Here is a 19,113-nt window from a genome sequence, read left to right on the forward strand (position 1 = left end):
TTTATGACTCGTGGACTTCAACTCCCAGAATTCCTGAGCCAGCTATGCTGGCTCAGGAACTCTGGGAGTTGAAGTCCACGAGTCATAAAAGAGCCAAGGTTGCCTACCCCTGATCTAGAGGGTACCAAAAATACGGAAGGCTAATATAGATGGGTCACATGGTTTGTCCCCAGTAACTGTATTCAGAATTATACAACCTATAAATTGGGAAGTTCTTTTTGTAATTGGCAGTTAACAATTGTTCAAGATAGGAGAGAAAAGGGTGATTACCTTTCTCTCACTCTCATTTTGCAAAACATTTAAACCATAAATTGAACAATGTCAAAAGCTCATTCCCATAAATGATGGGGAGGAGGGAAAGAAAACAACTCTAAACCAAACTATCCATCCAGCAACTACACGAGGAAAACTGAGTGATGAAAGAGAGAACCTCAGACTTTTTGGATCAAGATTTGGTGGAATATTCAAAAAAATTTTAATAGAAAGATAAAATTCACACCACAATTATTTTTGTTAGGTATTATTGAAGATTGTGATGGTAAAGAGGTTATTTTAATGTTGAATTTTATTACGGCAGCAAGGTTATTGATTGGGCAATATTGGAGAAAAGACTCCTTGCCTACCCTAGAGGAATGGTTTCTTAAAGTTTCTTATTTATCAGAAATGGCAAAAATATCGGCTTATCTGAAAAACCACTCACAAGAGAGATACAACTCTGTATGGAAAAGATGGGTAAATTTTGTTCAGAACAAATATGGGATTAGAAAGTATTATTTAGCTTTTGAATAACTTATTGTATAAAGTTGTTATGTTTAGATTTGTTGATTTTATTGTAATGGAGTTAAAGGGGTTTAAATTTTTTTTAGGATTTATGTACAATTGTTTGATGTTTATTTAATTTTGTATGTTTTTTGTTGTTTTTAGCTCTGTATTCAGCTCTGGGAAGGGAGGGGGGATTAGTGGGAGGGGGGAGGGAGAGAGGTGGGGAGGGATTTTATTGTAAAATTTTTATAAAAATTTCAATAAAAAAAAGAAAGAAAGAGAGAACCTCAGCAGGGGTCTAAAGCAGTGCTTCTCAACCATAGCAACTTTAAGATGCGTGACTTCAACTCCCAGAATTCCCCAGTCAGCACAGGTCTAAAGGGAGTCATAGCAGGATGCTTGCAAATTTCAAGAGGGAGAGAACTCCAGAGCATGACTTCCACCCCAGAAAAGGCCTCCCCACTGCTAATCACCAGATGGCACTCTGCCAACCCTGGAACAGGTCTACCCTGGTATCGCATCCATAACAGCAAAAGTGGCTCAACAGGCACCGTGGCCATCCCTTGTTAGGCCTTTCTTTGCCAAAAGTAAGAGATGAGGAACAGCCAGGCAGCTGCTTCAACAAAGACATGTTCAGCAACCGATGATTGCACCCTGCAGGGCCTGCCTCCATAGAAAACAGTAGCTAATCTTCTTTAGTCTATCAAAACAGGTCATGGGGATGGAGAGGAAAACCGAAATAGAAGCATAAACCTACTAAAGCGGACTAAACGTATCACATTTTATAGCACATGGAATAATACACAGTGCTCTATAGGTAGTCCTCCACTTATGGTGGATCCCCCCAAAAAAAGGTACTTTGAAGTGCTGATGGCCACCACCACCCCATCGTTATATATAAAATTGGTCATGTGATGACCTGTTTAATGACTGGCACCATTTACAACTATAATTCAGGACTCAGTTATGCTCATAAGTCGAACTGAACCTGGTAAAAAATGAAGATGGACTGGATCATTTTGCAAACACAGATCCAGGTTTCTGCTACCAGGTCTTGAAATGGGCAGCCTGCTGTGCTGTCCTTCAGCCTTGTAGACTCACCCGGCCTGGGTAGCTTTGCAAAAACTTAATTTTTTCATAAAGTTTAATGTTGTCAGCTCGCAGGTTGTCCAGCTCGCTCTGCAGTGCTTGCATCGTGTGCTGCATCAGACGGTTCTCCTGATGTAAAAGAGGATAAAGGGGTAAAATCAAACCTGGATGCTCAGAACAGGGCACAGAGGCAGAGCTCCTAATCAAAACATAGGCATTCCATAATAATCATAGGGAAGAAAAGAAATTATGTAATAGCAATAACAGCAGCAGTAATTTTGATAAGGTTTCTCAATGCTCACTCTGCCTAAATGTTTACAGCCCGACTATCTTGTCTGAAGGCATTTGGCAAGTTCATAGTAATGTTTAGATTTGAATTAAGAAGTTCCCTGAACTTTCTTAGCCATTCCAAACTTCATTTACGGACTTTTCCAATTTAAAGCGGGGAAAGTAGTAGGACTAAGAAGCAGATTCAGTGGCCCCTAATTGATAAGCCAGTACTGATCTGACTCAAGTTAAGAGGAGCTCTTTTATTCATTTTACAGATGAGTAGAATCCAGGATGAAGACGAAATTAAAAGAAGAACTGGGGCAGGCTTATATCAAGGAAGGTATAAGAGAGATTCCTAGCTTATGACAAGTTGCTGCTCGTACGTGGTATCTAATAAAATTGAATCTTTGACCATCTTAATGTTACTAGTTTAATATATTACAGTTGACATCTGCAATTTATTAAGGAGATTTTAACTACAGCTAAATACTATAACTTAGTATAGCGAATGAACAAGCCAGCATGTCTGTATGAAAAATGACATGTAAAAAAAGAATGAATTTGTTGATTCTGGCCTCTGGGTCTTGGATGGCCATCTTATCAAATCTCCCCATCCAGATTTAGGTGTGAGAAAACTCCACTGTGTCTTACCGCTTCCAGCTCATGGTTCCGGGCCCGGAAACGCTCCCTCTGGCTAGAGATGATAGACAGCAGAGAATCTACTTGGCCTTCTGGAATCTGGGTGCTTGCTGATGATGGCTGGCCTGGAAAATAGACTGTGGTTAGAGATGGAGAAGATGGAGATGGAAAAGAAGGGCAGACCCATGAAGTACTGTAAAAATGTTCTGCCTGCAAGATGTATTACAAACCCAGTGGGGTTCAGTGGCAAATGAAGGTGGATGCTGCCACTTCTCTTTCTGATTAAATGATTAAATGTTTCCCAACAATGTGCTTGAGAAAAATTCAAACTAGACGTTTACCATAGAAAAGTGCTGTTGCTTCTTTAATGGGCTCAGGAACAGTCTCCAAGTTTTGAATGGCAGCACCCTTTGGAAAAGAGAAGAAGAAGAAGAAAAATGAACGAGCAGGCAAATAATTCCTTCTTTGCAGTAAGCTTTCATCACTGCATTGGTGACCAAAAGTTGTAGCTAGTTATCTTATTCGTTCCTGACTCCTCCACTAAGTTTTTCTTTTCCCTCTGGCTTTGAAGTGGGTATGACCATCTGCTATGTCCATCAAGGGAAAGGCTGATGTTCTTGCTAATCAAAGTCTTTCCCCCAAACAAAAACGAAAGGTTATTCTGATAAAGAATGGGGCAAACCAAGCAGCGAATTTGGATCATTATAGATTATTTTGGAAAAGCCACTCGCACTAGTTTTACAGATGGCATCTCATCTCCATGGTCCCTTGCTGACTGTATTTGCTGTCAACCAGCAGGATTTTCTTCAGGGACTCACCTCAGCATCTGGGCGATGCATTGCAGACAATGACTGGATGGTGCTGACATCGTGCTCCAGCTTTGCAATCAGATCTTTCTGCTCAGCTACTGCAGAGACAGCTTCAGTGAACTGGATCTGCAAATCAGTACAGCGGCCTGTCGGGGAAGAATGAAATACTTTTATTGTTGCAAATCACCCCAGAGAAGTATTGAGAACATTCCATCTTTTGTTGGCATTTCTGGGCTTCCAAGAGGCAAAACCAGATAAGGCAAGAAGAGAAAGAAAAGTTAAACAAACCTAATAAAATTGACCTCTGGGCAGAGAACCAGAAGTGCTGAATAACCTGACCAACAAACTATTTGTATATATAAAAACACCATACAGTAAGAATGCAAGGGAAGGGATTGCTCCTTTCAAAATGTTCTCTCTGCAATATAAACTTGTTTTAAAATTTGAAGAGAACATTAAAAAACATGTAATTCCTCCCTGCAGCAGGAACTGGTATTATCCAGGAGTTGTCTACTCTGAATTCAGTGCTATTACAATTTTGTGTATATACCCTCAACTAAGTCTTGACTCTTGCCAACTGCCTTGACCTACAGGGGTTTCTTTTTGGCAAGATTTCGGAAGTGATTAACTTTTACCTTCCTTCTAGGGCTGAGAGAGAATGACTGGAATTGGGTATGTCTAGTTTAATGAAAAGAAGGACTAGGAGGGTCATGATAGCAGTCCAATCTCAGGGGCTGCCACGAAGAAGAGGGGGTCATCCTATTCTCCAAAGCAGCTGAAGGCAAAATAAAAAGCAATGGATGGAAACCAATCAAGGAGAGAAACAACCTAGAACTAAGGAGAAATTTCCTGACAGAATAATAAATCAGTGAAGCAACGTGGATGCTCCAACATTGGAGGTTTTCAAGAAGAGATTGGACAACCATTTGTCTGAAATGGTATAGGTTTCCTGCATGAGGAGGGGGTTGGACTAGAAGACCTCCAAGGTCCCTTCCAAGTCTGTTATTTTGTTAGTCTGGCTCAAGGTCATCCAGTTGGCTTCATGCCTAAGGCAGGACTAGAACTCACATGGTCTCCCAGTTGTTAACCTAGACTTAACCTCTACACTAAGTTGGCTCTCATTATTAGGAAACAGATATTCACATAACAATGAACTGGATTCTTCATAATCTTATTTAACAGCAAGCATTCTGCTGGAATCTTATTTTTATCTATTGCTTATCTTTATTCATTGCTATCATGTCACTGATACAATCAGAAGTGAGAAATCTACTATAAAATATGCTATAAAAGTAACAGGGGAGGGAAGATTAAGGTGTAATGAAGGAGAGGCTAATAAAAAGATTTAGCAAGCCAGCCAACTTCTTCCCCTTAATTCTGTGCCCTTTCTGGAAAAGCAAACAACAAATTAGGGAGAGTTGAGCTTGCATGAAAAAAAAATGAAAGGACCCTAAGCACATCCTTCAAGAACACCTGTGAAGATACCAGGCCAAAGAAAGAATAAAACTGTTGTACTGAATCACAAAATTCACGACAAAACTTAAAACAAATGCAAAGCATCACACAACAAACATATGAATAGACCAGAAATACACGCAAGCAGTATATGACTGGAAATTTTCCAGACTTACAACCCAGGATTGGCCAAGATGAGTCTTAAAATCAAGAGACAGTTAGACTCTCCATGTAATTCAGATGATGTTTATTCATGGGAAATACATACTTAAGAAAAAGCTGAGGAAAATTCTGGTGAGTGTTGCAGGATCCACATCTGGAGAGGTTGCCACCAACCCTGGTTAGGGAAGCACAAGCCTAACAGACAGAGGGCTTCTCTGTCTGAGCACATGCGCAGTACCCTCCCTTTAAGATTGAGCAATTTCAAATGAACTTCAGATTGCACGGCTTTCAGATGATCAGAGATGCTATACAAGTAGTCCTCAACTTACAACCATTCTTTTAGTAATCGTTTTTACAGCGGCACTGAAAAATTGCCTTATGACCTTCCTTGTACTTAAACCATTGCAGCAACCCCAGGTGATCAAAATCCAGATGCTTGGTAACTGGCATGTAACTTGCAGCATCATAAGGTCATGTGATCACCATTTGCAACCTTCCCAGTTGACTTCTAATAAGTGATATTAATGGGGGAAGCTGGATTTGCTTAACAGTGATGTGATTCACTTAACAACTGCAAAATTGTAATTGACTTAAGGTGGCAAAAAATGTTGTGAAATTGGGTTTGACTTACTGAACAACCCGCCTTCTTTGCAATGGAAATTCTGGTTCCAGCTGTGGTTGTATGTTGAAGGCTACCTGTATTCATTCCTCTCTTACTCAGCTTTTGCAGAATTTAAGCAATGCCTCTATGCAAAACACATGGAGAACTGAATTTGCAGCCATGATCCTTCTGACAGTAAACTTTCCTCCCCCCCCCCACATTCCCGAGAGTCCAAGACACAATCTGAGGCCTTGTAGTATTCATGTGGAAGAAATGGCAATGAGATACAGTGGCATGATTCACTTTTCTCTGGTAACTTAAAAAGTCTTATTCTATACCATCCCATATTGTATTATTTGATTTCCTTTGCACTCCATATTTCTTTTTATTACCCTCTAATAGCCTTGTCTCCCACTGACCTTGATGTTCAGGCATCTGCTGTCCTAGGCTTACATTGTTTATCTCAACTTTATTGGTGTAAGGAATAGATGTATAACTGTCAAAAGGGAGGATGAGTTGACAGATGCCAAAAAAAGACGCCTCCTCTGGAATGTTCTTAGCAGGCATGTCCAGATGTTAAATTAGATCACCCTCCTCCACTTATGAGAAATTATTTAAGCCAAGAGAAGTCTGGGTGAGATTGGATGCCATATTCCAGCTGGCACAAGAAAGTGGTTTGTCCATAGTTTCTTTGGGGTTCCTGACCGCTGAAAAGGCATTCGGTATACTTTTTTCTGGTAATTAATATCAGCTCAAATAACATTTGGGCTCTTTATTCTATGAGTGTGTTTATTGTCCTTAATCCTTAAAGAACCTACTGGCACCCAACTAGCTCTTTAAGTGACAGAATAAGCTTACATATAAGCAAGTGGTTCAGTATAGAATCAAACCACTAGAGCCCTCTGTTTTATAAAAAATACAAAAATGACTGTGGACTTTTGTTCACAGGACCCTTTCTAGAGCATCTTAACCACTGATTTTCCAATCTGCACAAGTTACCAATTATCATTTGACACAGGACATTAGTCAGACTCATAGGTTTTCCCTGCGAGCCTTGAAATGTATGTTTTAGGTCTTCCCCCATTGTGACAGTGGGTTACAGGGATAACTTGAGCCCAGGGGCCTCTTGGCCTGCTGCTTTTCTCTCCTTCCTGGTACAGAGTAGTCATCTCTCTTCTAGTTTTCAACTCATGGAAATAATAGTTCCCTTCCATTCTGTATTCTACCTTAAGCGCTGCATTTTGTTCTGGTACTCCATATTAAAAAAAAAATCAAGAGAAACTGGGACAGATGAAAAGAAGTGCAAGGACAATGGTCAGAGAACTGGAATCTAACTCTTATGAGAGAAGACTGGGAAACTACATGTCATCAGACCCAAAGAACAAGTACAATGTGGAGTTACATTTGAGTAGTCCTTTTATTGTTAGTTAACAGAATCTTGACAGACTAAAGCAATTATCTGCAAAAATTATAGGTATACTCTGTGAATTATTAGGGAGGCTCCAGCTTTGCTCTCTTCCTGCCTCTCAGACATTCCAAGCTTCACTGTCTCTTTGTCCTCTGGGAAAGAACCCCTCCACCTGTGATGCCAGACTACATTCCACCACAATCTTTAATAATTACCATAAACAGAAAACAACCATAGAGGAACCTGATGGCACTTTTCAAGTACACGAAGGGATGTCACAAAGAAAAGAGTAAAGGCGTGTTTTTCTATAGTCCTAGACAGCATGGCAAGAAAGAATATTCTTCTGTTTACAGAAAGGGTTTAAACTGAATGTTAGGAAAACACAAAATGAAAGTAAGAACTGAGGGAGATAGTGAGCTTCACAGGATGTTTTCATAACTGGATTTGTCATCTATCTTTCAAAGATGCTTTAATTTGGATTCTTGCTCTGCTCTTCATGGCCTAGGACTGGTAGCCCTTTCTATCTCTAGGATTCTATGATGCAAGCAGGGACCAAAATGAGAGACACAGCAGTGCCTTGCCTTTGCCCTCCATAGCCCCTCCACGGATTGATTGGGTTTATAGCAGAAAGTCTATTCAACCAGGGACTCCAAGGCCACCTGTAGCTCCTAAAAGTGGCCTGTAGGAAACTCCAAAGTTGTTACAATCAAAATGGTCGTATTTAATGTGAAGAAAGACAGAAATAATTAAATGCATGACCAAAGCATTCCATGTTAATGTACAGCATCCAGTGCTTTTTATTTGCTTTTAATCTGAATTACATTTAAAATATAATAGAAGCCAAATCAGGTTTTTTTTGTCTCTGCCCTACTTTGAAGCACACCTTGTGTGACATGCTACGAGTGGAGGAGTGGAGGTCTCAGCCAGGAAAACAGTCCTGTCCTAGAGGAAGAAGGCAAGGGGACAAGCAGGGAGCCTTAGACGAAATGACAGTAGCCCAGGGGTCTTTAAACGTGGCCCTTTTATGGCTTGTGGACTTCAACTCCCAGAATTCCTCAGTCAGCGTCTCTGGCTGAGGAGTTCTGGGAGTTAAAGTCCACAAGTCATTAAAGGGCCACGTTTGAAGATCCTTGGGCTAGCCTGAGGGCTCCTGAATTTGGACCTGTTCCATGGAGACATTTCTGAACAGCTTTAAGCTGCGGCAAGTTCTTTTGAGATGGAGCTTGAAAGCAAGTAAGCCAGGAAAAGACTCAAATGGCAGTCCAGTGCCACCCAATGCGTTCGCTTTGTTGCCCTGAGATACTTCAGCCTTGAAATGCCTTCTCCCCTCTCACTTTGGGGAGGATTGTTTAGTAAGGGAAAGGGGGAACTTAACCACACTGGTTGAGATAGGGATGGGGCGAGGGGAACTCATGAGGTTGTCACCACAATGGAAGGATCAAACTTTTTGGTCTGGGTTGTTTTTTTTTAAATATACTTCCAATTTTGGAAGACAATTTAATGCACCCGTTTTGCTCTTCTGTAAGAATTTGTGGCATTTTGCTGCTAGATTTTAATGGCATAGTCTGGAAATGTTCTGAATTGCAAAAATAAGGCCAGGAAGACATGTGATACCCACAGCTTGCTTAATCTAATCCCACCATTTCCCCCTTCTTTCTCTATGTGACCCACTCTATTTGAAGAATAGTCTGGTCTAAACCTGATTAAAAAAAAATCAACCATAAGAAGAGAAGCAATGAAGATCATTAAAATTGCCTTCTATTTATTATCTGTTGGGACATGGATACCTGGCTATCATTTTCTACAATGGTGACACGTATTATCATTCCATTTTACTTGCAGCCATTGTTCCTTCATTTGTATCTTTGCACTTAAATTGCAACTTTTAAGAAAATCGTCTTTTTAACAACAACTGAGCAACTATAAAATCAGCCCTATTGTCAGTATTTAGCAACAGATGTGAGATTTTGCAAAAGGACTGCTAATCTTTCAAGGCTAGGAAGGGAACATTACTGTATGTTTTGTTTCAGTTATTCAAATAGGTACCAATATTATAATTTGGGAGAGTGACAAGCCGCGAGGTACGGGGGAGCATTTTGTCAATGTAGCCTATGTTAGTGTTGCATTTGGGGGCTTTCCCTTGGATAACTTGGACATCCATTTTATTGACTATCTACCACATTTATACACCTTGCAGACAAACAACTGCCCTTAGCATGTGTCAAGCCTCAGGAGCAACATGTGAAGTTACTTCTGGTAGTTTCCTTTATTGTTCTTCACGTATAGACAGAATCTTTCCAGACTAAAGCAACAATTTGCATAACTACAGAAATACTCAGGGAACTGCTGAGGAGCAATTTTAATCCTCTTTCTGCTGACCAGAGTTTCACGCTTTGCCACCTCTTGGCCCTCTGGAAAGCAGCTCCTCCCTCCTAGGAATTCAGACTGCATTCCACCACAACATGTATGGACATGGCAGTCTATGATAATGCTAAAGTGGTCATGATGGGTTGTCAGATAATGGGACAAAGCTGGGATTCTCTCCATTTTCTCAACTTAGATATGTGGCCATTTCTTATGAAACTTATGATTTTTCAGTTTCCTACTCAAAATGGCAGCTAGGTGAGCTCTCAAAGTTCAACAATTATGGTAAGGATTGTGTCATGAGCAGCAAAAGAGGTTTGGAGCTTTGAGACTCACGTTGCCCACCCCATCCTGAAGTTCCCTCCTATCAAGTCCAAAATGGTATAGGGCAGTGATGGTGAACCTTTTAGAGACCGAGTGCCCAAACTGCAACCCAAAACCCACTTATGCATCCTTGGGTGCCAGTTGGGCGTGGTTCATTGGGTGGGCGTGGCTGCAGTGGTAACAGCAGACTGGGTGGGACTAAAAAGTTCAGTCAATTCCAACTTTGCAAGATCTTTTTTTTTCCCACGAGAAGTTGAATTGACTGATTGATTGAACCTTTTTTTTTTTTTTTTTGCACACGGCGGTGGAGGCCTAAAGCGAAAAGGTTTTATGAAACCCAGATGAAGGCCTAGGACTGGGGCAATGGCGCGTGTGCCCACAGAGAGGGCTCTGAATGCTGCCTCTGGCACCCATGCCATAGGTTCGCCACCACTGGTATAGAGTTTCCTGCCTGAGCAGGGGGGTGGACTAGATGACCTCCAAGGTCCCTTCCAACTTTACTATTATTATTATTATTAAGTCTCAAGGGAGGGGGACTTCCTCTTGTCTGATCAAACTGCCAGATGTTCAGCTCTACGATGCAACTTCTCTGCTTCTCTTCCAGATAACATATGTGAAGTGCATGAGTTTTGAGGCAGGGCCTTTCTTGGGCATGATGCCAAAAAGCGAAGTGGCCTTACAATCCAGACATCTTTTCTGTTTGCTTTTAAGACATTCCTAAATATTAATATTAATTTAAGGTTTTATAAGATTGGGCTGCATTTTCACCTATTTTTTAACCCAACTGCTGCTTTTAAATACATCATGTTAGGAAGAGACAGGAACAGTATAGGGTCTCCTGCTTGAGCAAGGGGTTGGACTAAAAGACTTCCAAGATCCCTTCCAAGTCTGTTGTTCTGTTATTCTATTAAATTTGATGGTTACACGTGGTCTGGCACTAACATAAAAGTGTTTCCAAGCATATTTTTAAAAATAGAAAGATGGAATGCCACTTAAATAAACAGTTTCCGTTTTGCAGGTCTTACAAGTTGGAAAACAAGGGTGATAAGAAAGTATGTATATTTCCCATCCTGGTCTACATATTTAATTCTGTCCTTTGATGGATTACCCTTTCCTGAATGACGTAGACATGATAAACCTGGCCAATCCTTGTAATAAAGAATAACTGCAACAAAGGAATGCTATTGTTTTCACAGCCTTCTTGTGATCTCTTGGGGACATTTGGAAGGTGTGGCTCAGTACAGAAGAATGAATGAAATGAAATCTGGCTTTAATCTACATTTAATATTTGAAAATCATCTGTGTCCAAAAATCTTTTTAAATTTAACAAGATCTTTTGAGCAGGTAGGATGTGGAAGAGCTTTTCTCAGCTATAGCTCTGGTTATGACTCCTATAAATAAATAAAGGATTTTGCTTCATTTGTGTCTATGGATTTTATTATACTAATGGATCAGAAAGGAAGAAATAATAGGAATTCTGAGAGAACTGACTCCCCAATCCAGAAGAGAGTCAGTAAAACAATCCAGAAGAGAGTCAGTAGAGCATGGGTTCCCTAAGAAAAAATGCAGGGGAACATGGGTCCTTCTTTATATTAGCTGATCACATAGGCATCATCTTGAGCAAAGTCTGGTCTAGAAAAGCTATTTTTAGATTTTGATTAGCACTCCCACCAAATTAAAATAAAGATTAGTTTATTGTAAGATACACAGCAAAACCAGCCATTCTGAAGGGAAAAGCATTTACGGTTTTCTGATGTATCTCTTTTGTATATCATCAGTTATCATGTTATAAATGTTCAGACAGCAGTAATTGTCTTAGGAAAAAGACACACTCTTTACTTCAAACCTAGAAATTAATTTGTATCATGGGTTTTAAGCCTCTCCTCTGGGGAAGGAGAGAGGGGCTAGGCAGTCCTCCAGAAAACCCAGGAGCAGGCAGGCAGGGATGCTCAGCAATTTCCAGATCAAATGGGTCCTGAAAGGGCCTCCCTGTGCACTGCAAAAGCAGTTTTTCCCGTTTAATCCAAAGTGCTATCCAGTCCTAGAAGTATACAGGTAGTCATCGACTTACAATCATTTATTTTAGTGACAGTCTGAAGTTACAATGGTGCTGAAAAAAGTGACTTATGGCCAATTTTCACAGTGATCATCGCCACAGCTTTCCCAAGATCACGTGATCAAAATACAAGATCACATGTATTTACAATGGGTGCAGTGTCCCAGGGTCATGCAATTGCTGTTTGCAACCTCCCCAGCCAAGCAAAGTCAGTGGAGGAAATTGGATTCACTTAACAATCATATGATTCACAGCTGCACTGATTGGCTTAACAACTGGGGTGAACCAGGTTGTAGAATCAGCGATTCTAAACAACCACCTTGCTTAGCAATGGAAATTCTGGTCCCAATTGTGATCGTAAGTTGAGAGCTACCTGTAATTGAGTCAATATTTTGTCAGGCATCTGCACAGGTAATGAATTTACAGTCCAATGCTATCCTTTAGGGCAGGGGTGGGGAACCTTGGTTCTTTTATGACTTGTGGACTTCAACTCCCGGAATTCCTGAGCCAGCATGTCTCAGCTTGGAAACCTCTCCCTTTCCCCTCAGCATGGCTGGCTCAGGAATTCTGGGAGTTGAAGTCCACGAGTCATAAAAGAGCCAAGGTTGCCTACCCCTGCCTTAAGGGTTATTTTGGGAAGTTGTTATCTACAGTATTTTCTTTGCAATCATGGCAAATCCTTGGGAAAAACAAGTAGAAAAGATGGACTCCATGCAGTGAGAGATCTTTGGGATTTATTGGGATACAGATTGAGTTTGATCGTGAGACTCATAAATATTTAGTTCTTTTGAAAATTTTCTCTTTAAGAATTGGTGTTGAATTGTTCTATTACATGTTGACCGGAAGTTGTGATCAGGACTTTAAATCAAGTGTTATGTAATGGCTGCTTTCAGGATTTCTCCCAATTTCAACTGAATTTGGTCTTCACGACAGAGCTTCAATTTAAGCAGGGGGCAATGCATCACGGAGATCACACTTTTGGTCGCTTCAAGCAGCTGAATTGCTCTCTTACCTGATGAAATCCGTGACAGAATTAAAACATATAAAATATCTCTTATCAAAAGCCTAAGAACATTTTTAAAGTAGACGTTTCTGGGATATTTTAAACAAGGACTAAAGCACTTCAACGAAGCTTCATCAGCGGTTCATTTCCTTAACAGTACTAAAATTGTATCAACAGACCCAAGATTAAAGTTGGTTCTTGAAAATTAAATTAAATTTGTAAATTAAAATTCTATTTAGGATGTGCAAAGCTCCCCAGATAAGGTATCTAAAAGGATGGACTTTTTATACTGAAGATGAAAAAAAAGTTGAGGATTCACTGATCCATATGATGTAGTCAGATGAACATTGTATTTATTCATACCCCGCCTTCATTATTTTTATAAATAACTCAAGGCAGAGAACATATCTAATACTCCTTCCTCTTCCTTTTTCCCCCACAACAGCAGCTCGGTGAGGTGGGATGGGGTGACAGAGTAACTGGCACAAAGTCATCCAGCCAGCTTTCATAACTAAGGTGGGACTAGAACTCACAGTCTCCAGGTTTCTAGCCTGGTGCCTTAACCACTAGACCAGGGCTAGGCAACCTTGCTCTTTTATGACTTGTGAACTTCAACTCCCAGAATTCCTGAGCCAGCCAGTCCACAAGTTATAAAAGAGCCAAGGTTGCCTACCCCTGCACTAGACTATCCTGGCTCTCTAGCTTCTTTGTGAGATACTGTATTAATGTATACAGATAATCCTTGATTTATGACAACTGGGACCAGAATTTCTACTGCTTAGCAAGGTGATTGTTAAGCCAGGCCTGATTTTACAACCTTTTTTTTGGCCAGAGTTAAATGAATCACAGCGGTTGTTAAGTGCATGATGCAGTCATTAAGTGAATCTGGCTTCTCCCATTGAACTTGCTTGTTGAAAGCCAGCAGGAAAAGTCACAAATGTCGATCACAGGACCCATAATGTGCTGCAACTATTGTAAATGCCTGCCAGTTGCCAAGTGCCTGAATTTTGATCATGTGGCCATGGGGATGTTGTGACGATTGTTAAGTGTGAAGATCACTCAATAAGTCACTTACTTTAGTTCTGTTGTAACTGTGAACGACGGTTAAGTGAATAGTTATAAGTTGAGGACTACCTATATAAGCAGTTTAATGGGAAAATCTTTAAATGAGGAAGATAATGTGATTTTAAACTATATACTAATGCTTTCAAATCTGTTTATCAGGAATTATAACTATATTGAATATGCATGACAGCTAAAAGAATAATATTGTGAAATTGGAAATGTGATATTATTCCAGATATCAAGGAATGGTTGTCGGAAATGTGTAATCTGTTTTGGAAAAGGGAGCATTTTCTTCTGCTGCAAAGCAACAGAATGCAGATACAACAACAGGTGTTATTACGGTAATAGATTTTGTGACATTTTCCAGTAATATTTGATACTGTATAATTATATTACAGTAGTACATTTATTAGTCAACCAGTGACTATTGATAAGAATAAAATACAAGATAAATTTTTCTTTCTTTTCTTTCTTGTTTTGCATTTTTAGTTGGTTTGGGGTTGTCTCTTTTCTAATCTTTATGTTTTTGTTTGCAAATGTTTTTGTGGATTGTGTGTATGATGTACACACACACATATATATTAGAAAAAAAATGAAAATAAATATTATCTTCATATAAATAATAAAGCCAATTAATTTAACATCCAAACATGTTGATGTTCCAAATATTGCACACCAAAGTTCCCATGAAGAGCATTAGGCAGCGCACAGCATCAAACATCTGAATTAGACTGTAAAACTCTACAAAATCATTAAATCATGGAATTACAATTCAAGCCAGCCCACTGAAGAAATGTTTGCTGCGTTTGAATTCAGCCTGTCCCAAGGAAGACAACCCAGACATCACTGTGTTTGTATAAAAGATATTTACTTCAATTATCACACCTAGGGTGCTAGTGAATAATAATAATAATAATTATAATAATACATCATGTGAGTTTCGTACAGTGATATTGCTTCTCCATATCATATAGGGACTGTTGTACAGTGCTGAGAACATACATTGGCTAACCCAGGTTGGGAAGAAAGTACCCCGTCCCACCAAGGGAAGGAGTCTTCTCCTGCTCTGTCACTGCCAGCCATATAAAACTTTTCTCTCTCTCTTTTTTTTTAATAAACTTTTGAACAAGAAATAAAATGTTACAAAATATGAAATCACAGCAACACAACAGGGCAGCTTCTCTCAAAGCTACGTGTACAAAAAAAGAAAAGAAAGAAAAGAAAGAAGAAAAAAAAGGCTTTTTTTGGTCAACTGGGTCTTTGTGAGGGTATTTCATTAAAATTGGTGATTCTGAATATAAGAAACGAGCTTCTAAAAACACCTAAGACTTAGTGCGTTACAGGAAAAAAATAATATATATATCTATTTATATATTTATATATATATTTATAAAATACTGCTAAAAATGTTGGACACCACAAGTACACGGGGATAAAATGGAGCTTATCAATATTTTTTTTTAAAAGAAAATATTCTCAGGAAAAAAAATACACCTTTTTTTGTGTTTCGAAGTTCATTTTTGTGCTGTGTTAGTAGTCAGGGCAAGTCCAAAGATTAGCCCAGTAAAATGGCAAGTAGTTATTGCACAAATGCAAAATAAAAATAAAAATAAAAAAACAAAATAAAATAAAAACAAATTCTTCAGAGCATAACTAAGTGGCAAAATCTTAGGCACCACCCTCCCCCAATTCAATAGGGTTGGAATATGTAAGACTGGATTGTGTGTGTGTCTACGTGTCAAAAAAAGAATGAGCAAGGCTGCCATTTACTTTGGAATTAAAGGTCCAAATCTGCAGATAACAACATTCCTCAGAGGTTTGTTCAGAATAGATTACACAGTGCCTGATTTTTTGGGGGGAGGGTTGGGGGGAAAGATCAGCAGAAAACGGCTTTTAAAACTGGAAATGCATAGACTATTCAGAGAGAAATTTTAAAAAAATCTTTCACAATAAAATCTGTCTTTCGTAAAAAGCTTATTTCCTCCATCCCTCATCATTTTCTCCAGGTTCCAATTGCTGGACAGGATGTGGATGATGGGTGAGTGGGCTAGTTTTCCTGTTGGAAAAATGGAGTGCCAGCATGCCAGAAATGGCGGCCTGCAGCAGAAGCTCCGGGGCAATCTTGCTCCAAAGACCGAGTGCCATTTTACTTCTCACTTTCAGAGCCCTGCACGTGGCGGCCATCTTAAACAGATCTTTATTATTTACTTTTCAACTTTTTTCCCCTCTATTTTTCCATAAGCTGCTGCCTCTCTTCAGTACAGATAGTCCTCGACTTAACAACCACAATTGAGACCAAAATTTCTGTTGCCAAGTGAGAACGTGTTAAGTGAATTTTGCCCCACTTTACAACCTTTCTTGCTACAGTTGTTAGGCAAATCATTGCAGTTGTTAAGTTAATGTTAAGGCCGTTAAGTGAATCTGGCTTCCCCATTGACTTTACTTGTCAGGAGGTTGCAGAAAATAATCACATGACCCCAGGATACTGCAAGCGTCATAAATATGAGTCAGTTGCCAAGCATCTGAATTTTGACCACAGGATCATGGGGATGCTGCAAGGGTCGTAAACAGTCACTTTTTTCAGTGCTGTTGTAACCGGTCACTAAACAAATTGTTGTAAGTTGAGGACTATCTGTATTACCCTCACGCAAAAGAACTCCACACTGTACCATTCCTTTTCCCCATATGCTGATAAAACAATTCATTCTCTTTTCCTTCCAAAAAGTTCTCACCTTCCCCAAACACATCATTGCAAGTGTGCAAAGGATCTTTATGGCCAGCTAATCATTAGGCAGAGTGGTGTACCTAACAACCATTAAAGGGTAAAGCATGAAGCTACTGTAGTGGGAAGAAAGACATACAAACGGTTGCTTTGAGATCTATTATTATGTCTATTTTTGCTTCTAAGGTTTAAGTCCCGCTACCCTCTCTCACTGTCCTTTTCCAAAGGATAACGTCCTAACAAATCCCAAAACAGGTTGAGATGCAGCTTTGAAGAACCTTCAGTCAGCACCTCAGGCCACCTTGGGGACTACGTTGAACATTGCCATGTACAAGGATAGGCAACCACATGCCCCCGATGCTTTGGATTTCAACACCCATCGGCCCCGATAGCATAAGCAACGGCAAGCTACTGTGGGAACTGTAACCCCCCAACCCTGGACAACACTAGATGGCTTGCCACTGCTGTACCATAGAATCCAGCTCAGCGTCAACGAACAGTGAATGCACTACTCTCAAAACAAAGAGAAGAAAACCAGTAGGAGAGGTCACTCAATGACCACTAATGTACTGTAGTATGGTCCATGCTTCCAGACAACCCCATAGTTAGGATCATGGGGATTCTCAAAAGTCATGCAAAAAAAGACAACTTGCAAACTCAGGGTGGAAACCACACAGAGGTTTAAGAGTAATCTTGGGTAGAGGAAAGCCGTCTTTCAGAAGGGAAGTATTTTTTTTTTTCCAATCTCAATACATTTTGGGAAAGGGGAAAATGCCTGTTCATGGATTCACTCTCTAGGCTCAAGGAGGCTGAGAGCCCTTCAAATGTCTCATAAGTCTGCCTTGGATTCTCATGCATTTGTGCTCCCGTTTTTTTCTATCCTTTGAAACTTTTCAGCTCAAAATATCTTTAAATAATTTTTGTTTTTAAAAATACATATTTACAAACAACCCAGTTATACAAGAGTCTATGGGTCTTGACTGAAGCTCATATCCATAGTTCATTTGTGATTTATGCAGATGAACTTATTCAGATGAGAGTGTCTGCAGACAGTCTGCAGCCAAGAATATTACGGGCAAAAGAACAACTTCATTAAGGGTCATTATGCTTTACATGCTTGTGAGACAGTTGAATAAAAATCAAATCACTTGTAAGTGCTAAATGGGAGAGGAAAGCCGAGGCATTTGTTTTATTTGAAGAAGTCCCAGTTAAACTGGAATGAGCTTCTCTTGAGTGCTCCAATATAAAAGACCCAGGAGTTGAAGTTAATGCTTTGGTAGACAGAGGTTACTCTCTGGATGTGGATGATTATAGATTGCTGCCATTGTGTTTAATCTAGCAATACTATTGCAGGATTATCAGGAAAAGGAATTCTACAATGCGGTACTCCAAAGTGTCTATGTGAGTGAATGAGGGCTAGCAAATTATAATTTGATCATCACCACTCTAAGTGCCTCTCTTGTTTATTGATTGGAGCTCTGTGAAGAGCTTTTTGTCTAGAAGTGAAAGAGAATGGATAAAGATGATTTAGGGAGTGGAAATGAAGTTATGATGGACAAGTAAGCAAGCAGAAAACCCTTCCGGTTTTGTCAAGAACGTCTAACAAAAAATGTAATATGGAACAGAATGAAACTTGAGGAAGATGTGACAAGCTGAAGGGACAAAAGGAGAAGAGCATAAGAGAAAAAGTTTGTGTCAATTGTAAAGCAAAGCATCCTTCCCTCAGAGGTGGACTTGGACATGTGCCCTGACCCAGGTTTTTAATTATACAGGGCCATATTACACCCTGATGGAAATCAATGCACAATGCCTAGGAAGCAAAGTCTAAAGCAAAGACATATGAACACTTCATTTTCTCTTAAGGAAACCAATGCTAAATGGTTATGGCACAATCCTTCTTTTGGCCACCATGTGCCAAACAACAGATGGTTTACACTTTAGCATGCTCAGAAATAACAGTTATTCTCCCTTACTTTTGAAGAACAAGGGGACAAGTTCATTCAATTAACATTTATTCATTTTATAGGCATTTCTATCCTTTAAAGTTTTGTAGGTATGAAAACAAGGGATGCTGATTCCAGCTCAGCTCTTCTAGAGTTACACAGAGGAAGCAGGATGTATCTTGGCTCTAATGCTCAATCTAGCTAAAGCAAGCCTTTGATCTCTGGAAATCACAGATTCTTTTCTTTTGAGAGAGAAAGGGATGATCTAGGCCCCTGGTTCCATTACTCTCTTACAAGCAATAAAAGGATAGATGATTTGAGGAATGGAAACAGGGGCCCTTCAAAAGCTCTTTGGACTCCTATCTTTATCAAGCCCAAAGAACATGACTGAGATAGAATGCTGAATGATAAAGGGCAGCGAGGTACAATATCTGAAAAAGG

The 19,113-nt window shown here is 39.7% G+C and overlaps 1 protein-coding gene across 1 annotated transcript in view; it reads right to left on the minus strand.

Moving 5' to 3' along the window:
- CUX1 (cut like homeobox 1) overlaps positions 1-19,113 on the minus strand; it is a 372,829-nt gene that overhangs the window by 11,424 nt on the left and 342,292 nt on the right. Inside the window, exons 15-18 of the mRNA XM_039333966.1 lie at positions 3,579-3,715; positions 3,102-3,168; positions 2,773-2,885; positions 1,864-1,980 (exon numbers count right to left, since the gene is read on the minus strand). Of these exons, the coding sequence (XP_039189900.1) occupies positions 1,864-1,980; positions 2,773-2,885; positions 3,102-3,168; positions 3,579-3,715 (434 nt within the window). The remainder of the gene's footprint in view (positions 1-1,863; positions 1,981-2,772; positions 2,886-3,101; positions 3,169-3,578; positions 3,716-19,113) is intronic.

This window comes from Crotalus tigris, unplaced genomic scaffold, assembly GCF_016545835.1.
Source record: "Crotalus tigris isolate CLP2741 ecotype Arizona unplaced genomic scaffold, ASM1654583v1 scf7180000024514.4999324561:1519799, whole genome shotgun sequence".
Classification (NCBI taxonomy): domain Eukaryota; kingdom Metazoa; phylum Chordata; class Lepidosauria; order Squamata; family Viperidae; genus Crotalus; species Crotalus tigris.